Genomic DNA, 5,000 nt, shown 5'->3' with positions numbered 1-5,000 from the left:
TACAACTCCCGCCCCCTGGAGGACCTGGACACTGCATCCAATCACAGCGAGACCCTCAGCGAGAGCGTCAGTCCTCCAGCAGAGGAGATCCAGCAGGAGGAGGGGAAGCCAGAGGAGACTCCCGCAGAGCCTCAGGTGAAACAAACACTTTCTTATTTGTTGTTGTTATTATTACTTTTGGTTTTACCTGCGATGCCACTTGAGGGACTAATAAAGGAATTGTGATTCTGAAAAGGAGGAGAAAGAGGGGAAGAAGGAGGGGGAGAAGGAGGGGGAGAAGGACAGCAGCTCTGAGGGAAACCCTTCCTGTGATTCTGAGAGTCTGGAGCTGCAGCTGTGTGCCGCCGAGGACACGCTGCACATCCAGGAGGAAGAGGAGGAAGAGAGAGGAGGAGGAGGAAGAGGAGGAGGTCTGAAGGAGAACGGGCTGCAGAACGGAGACGGAGTCGGGGTCACCTCTGATGGCAAGGAGGTCAGAAACAAGGTGAGGGTTTGAATAAGTGGTTCCAAACCTTTGTTGTCTCGTGGCCCCCTTGAGCTGGTTCTAGTTTCAGTGTTTCTCAAACTTTTTCATACCAAGAACCACTTAACCAATAAAAAAAGACTCGCGGACCACCTAACTCCACAAATATCAAAAAACACATCGTTTTTCAAGAACAGATTATAAATCGCCTGAAAATGGTACGAACAAGTGGCAACATGTGTGATGAAGGTGTTGCGCAGGGCTATATCATGCAATCGAAAGTTAAACTTAACTTCGCTCCATTGCGGAGATATTCCCGCGAGAGTGCGGAAAACTGAAATGTATTTATTTATTTCAAATGTGAAATGTTACCAATATACTCACGGACCACCAGGGGGCGCCCACGGTCCACCACTGTTCTAGAGGAACCCCCTCACTCCTCTGTGATGATTGGTCTAAATATGTTCTAAACCCTTTGTAATCGTGTTCAACCCGACTTTAAATGAAAACCCCTCGTGTAACTCACCCTTCATATAAATGCATTTAAACCTTCAGACTTATTATCAGTGAAAACTATTATATTAGAAATCTCTTCTAGTTTCAACATGTGTTGTTAAGACTGGAGCTTTGAATGAGACACTTGAGCTGAGGCAGGACACCAGGCTTATGAGAATTTATTTTAAATAGTTTTTTCTGTGGGATTTACATTGCGATCCCTAATCTTTCTACGTACCCCCTGCTGCCCCTCAAGTACCCCTAGGGGTCCTCGTACCCCCGATTGGGAACCACTGCTTTAAATAACGTGGTGAGATATTTGCTGTCAGTAATCTCCTGGTATCAGAGGTGGAGACAAACCAAGAACCTTCACTTTAGAAACTCTATACGTTCTACTCCAGCGGTTCCCAATCTTTTCTCAATGTTCGCGGCCCACATTCAACCTTAAACAATACGGAGGCTAAATAAAGTTCTGATTGGTCGATTCAGAACATGTGACACGTTGTAAATCCAGTAGAACAGACCGTTGCTAAGGACTGTAATGCCCGTTGCTAAGGACTGTAATGCCCGTTGCTAAGGAGGATCAAGAAAAAGAAAGGAAAAGAGGTTGAAATAAAATAAAATAAATCGTAATAATTCAAATGTTTCCTCACAAATCATAATATTTTGCAAATGATTTGAATGACATGCAATGCCTTCACCAGCAGGTTGGGAACCGCTGCTCTGCTCTACACTATAATCAACATGTTCTATTCATAGGTTGAGATCAAACTTTATTGATCCCTTATGATCCCCTCTCCTGTGGTGTGATCTATACAGTAGGTGTTAGTGCATGTAAAGGGTCTGCAAAGGCTACAACCCCTGTGTCCTCTCCCCCTTAAACGCCTCCATTGGATTCCTTTCTTTACTTCAGGAGGTGACAGTGCTATAGAACACTCGCGCTCCTATTGGCTAGCGCTACAGCACATTGTACGTGATAGGCTAAGGGGCGGGACATCTCAGAGCGGTTGACCAATCACAACAGAGCCGGAGCCAGTCAAATAAAATTGAATAAAATAAAGTTGAATAAAATTGAATGAAATAAAGATATTTATATAAACACAAGACAGTGCATAATAAAATAAAAACACACATTAATAAAAATATATAACACAAAGAGAAATAGTTACGAAACGAGAGATGATTTTTGACCAAAAAAAATAAAACGCTTTTAATGAAAGATCTTAAATGCAGGACTTGTACTTGTAGTATTTCTACACAGTAGTATAAAGTCATGTGTGACTCTAGTTGTCGTTGTGTTCCCGTACAGGAGGCTCCTGCAGGGAAACCAGCGTCTCCGGACTCAAAGAGCACAGACGTCTAAAGAGATTAGGTTTGTATGTTTTTCTATTATCATCTTAATATTACTATTCCGTTGTTCGCTGTTTCTGCATTTGAGCTTCTCTCGTGTGTGTGTGTGTGTGTGTGTGTGTGTGTGTGTGTGTGTGTGTGTGTGTGTGTGTGTGTGTGTGTGTGTGTGTGTGTGTGTGTGTGTGTGTGTGTGTGTGTGTGTGTGTGTGTGTGTGTGTGTGTGTGTGTGTGTGTGTCTCTGTCTGTCTGTCTGTCTGTCTGTCTGTCTGTCTGTCTGTCTGTGGGTGTATTTCGGTGTTTGTGGGTCTGTCTGTCTCTGTGTGTGTGTGTGTATGTGTGTGTGTGTGTGTGTGTGTCTGTCTGTGGGTGTGTTTCGGTGTGTGTCTGTCTGTCTCTCTCTGTGTGTGTGTGTGTGTGTGTGTGTGTGTGTGTGTGTGTGTGTGTGTGTGTGTGTGTGTGTGTGTGTGTGTGTGTGTGTGTGTGTGTGTGTGTGTGTGTGTGTGTGTGTGTGTGCATCTGTCTGTGCGTGTCTGTCTGTGGGTGTGTTTCGGTGTTTGTGTGTGTGTGTGTGTGTGTGTGTGTGTGTGTGTGCGCGTGTCTGTCTGTGTGTGTGTGTGTGTGTGTGTGTGTGTGTGTGTGTGTGTGTGTGTGTGTGTGTGTGTGTGTGTGTTTCGGTGTGTGTGTGTGTGTCTGTCTGTCTGTCTGTCTGTCTGTGGGTGTGGTTCGGTGTGTGTGTGTGTTTCGGTGTGTGTGTTTCGGTGTGTGTTTCTGTGTGTGTGTGTGTGTGTGTGTGTGTGTGTGTGTGTTTCGGTGTGTGTGTTTCGGTGTGTGTTTCTGTGTGTGTGTGTGTGTGTGTGTGTTTCGGTGTGTGTGTTTCGGTGTGTGTGTGTGTGTGTGTGTGTGTGTGTCTAGGTAGCAGCTGCAGACGGAATGTGAGACAGCCGCCCTGAAGAGAGACGACTGCTGGTGCTGCTTTTCTTATTTATCTTTTATTCAAATCACACGGTACGGGGAACGTCATATTTTTGTAAAAGCCATAATAATTACCTCTCAAAAGGAGGCCAACATTTCTGCAGGACAGATTCAATTCTGTATAATGTGTTAGCAAACATAAACCAGAGATATATACTGTTAGAAAACCTTCTTATCATGTACTGTGAACTATTTCAAGTATTTCATCAAACCTGAATCTGAGGCGCTCACTGTGAAGAGAAATCATGATGTCGTTCTGAATGAGGATGTTTTTCACCTTTAATTTAATGTATAGAAATGATTATGCAATGTGTGCACAATAAATGCTCCTGTCTTAATTGAGTAAGGTGTCAGCAGCTGGTCCTGTTTCTCTGGAGGTTTTAAAAAACAGCGAGCGCTCACTCTGCTCACTTTCCCCCGCTCACTGTTTACTGATCTTTTCTCTGTCGTCCAGTTGAGACAAAATGAACTTAATCTGCAACTGTTTTGAATATCAAATGTGGAGGTGTAAAGTAACTAAGTACATTTACCCAAGAACTGTACTTAAGTATTTACATGTTATGCTACTTAGTACTTCTACTTTTACTCAAGTATAAGATCTGAGTACTTCTAGTCCACTACAGTTCAGAGGTACATGCTGTACTTCTACTCCACTACATGTATTGAATCCCTTTAGTTACTTCTCAGATGTGGATGAATGATGTGAAATCTAATCAAGTGTTAAATCAGACTTTAGTTCCACCTGGAGTAAATCCACCAGCTACCCTGCAGTATACAAAGTCATTCAGACTAGCTGCACCTTTACCAGCTCTGAGAACACTTTCATGATCAATCATTATAAAACATATCATATCTATTATTCTGAAATGGACCAATCTGCACAATGACTACTTTTACTGTCTTTCACTATATTTTGATAAGAATACTTTTCTACTTTTACTTGAGGAACATTTTGAATGCAGGACTTTTACTGAAACAGAGTATTCCTACACTCTGGTACTTCTATTTTTACTCAAGTACAAGATCTGAGTACTTCTACTTTTACTCAAGTACAAGATCTGAGTACTTCTACTTTTACTCAAGTACAAGATCTGAGTACTTCTACTTTTACTCAAGTACAAGATCTGAGTACTTCTACTTTTACTCAAGTACAAGATCTGAGTACTTCTACTTTTACTCAAGTACAAGATCTGAGTACTTCTACTTTTACTCAAGAACAAGACCTGAGTACTTCTACTTTTACTCAAGTACAAGATCTGAGTACTTCTACTTTTACTCAAGTACAAGATCTGAGTACTTCTACTTTTACTCAAGAACAAGACCTGAGTACTTCAACTTTTACTCAAGTACATGATCTGAGTACTTCTACTTTTACTCAAGTACAATGTCTGAGTACAGTCAGCTACTATTAATAACAAACGCAACAACAAAAACAAAATCTGCTTTATATTACACATTTCTGGCACTACTTCTTTACTCTACATTTCTCCCCGCGTAGTGATACATCCTGCTAACACACGATCACTCAGAGGAAAGGGAGGGGCGGAAATGGACAGCGTGCCCTTCTGCCGCGAGACTTACGAGAGCTTCTGAGAGGAGAAGTACATCTGCTTTATTTCTCTCAGGTTTACGCTCACACACACTCCCCCTCTCACACACACACACACATCTACATCAGAAGAACAGTCAGCAGGGGGGTTTGTTTTCCCCACCGTGAGGA

The 5,000-nt window shown here is 42.5% G+C and overlaps 2 protein-coding genes across 6 annotated transcripts in view; both read left to right on the top strand.

Annotated features, from left to right (window-relative positions):
• bin2a (bridging integrator 2a) overlaps positions 1-3,622 on the top strand; it is a 16,383-nt gene extending 12,761 nt beyond the window's left edge. The window contains exons 11-14 of one of the 5 annotated variants that reach the window (XM_079675246.1): positions 1-135; positions 236-484; positions 2,271-2,330; positions 3,225-3,622. The exon at positions 1-135 is cut by the window's left edge and continues 187 nt beyond it. In XM_079675246.1, coding sequence (XP_079531372.1) covers positions 1-135; positions 236-484; positions 2,271-2,321 — 435 coding nt within the window. In that variant the 3' untranslated portion in view covers positions 2,322-2,330; positions 3,225-3,622. Of the gene's footprint in view, positions 136-235; positions 485-2,267; positions 2,331-3,220 lie in introns of all 5 variants that reach the window. The other 4 variants (XM_079675245.1, XM_079675244.1, XM_079675243.1 and 1 more) reach the window with 4 other exon arrangements.
• Positions 3,623-4,800: 1,178 nt separating this feature from the next.
• Positions 4,801-5,000, top strand: part of LOC307035681 (uncharacterized protein) — a 7,202-nt gene continuing 7,002 nt past the window's right edge. The window contains exon 1 of the mRNA XM_079675309.1: positions 4,801-5,000. This exon is cut by the window's right edge and continues 45 nt beyond it. The gene's annotated coding sequence lies outside the window, so the exon portion shown is untranslated.

Source organism: Notothenia rossii, assembly GCF_949606895.1.
Source record: "Notothenia rossii genome assembly, chromosome: 4".
NCBI classification, from domain to species: Eukaryota; Metazoa; Chordata; class Actinopteri; order Perciformes; family Nototheniidae; genus Notothenia; species Notothenia rossii.
The sequence above is the reverse complement of the archived record's forward strand: the minus strand, read 5'-3'. Positions and strand labels throughout refer to the sequence as shown.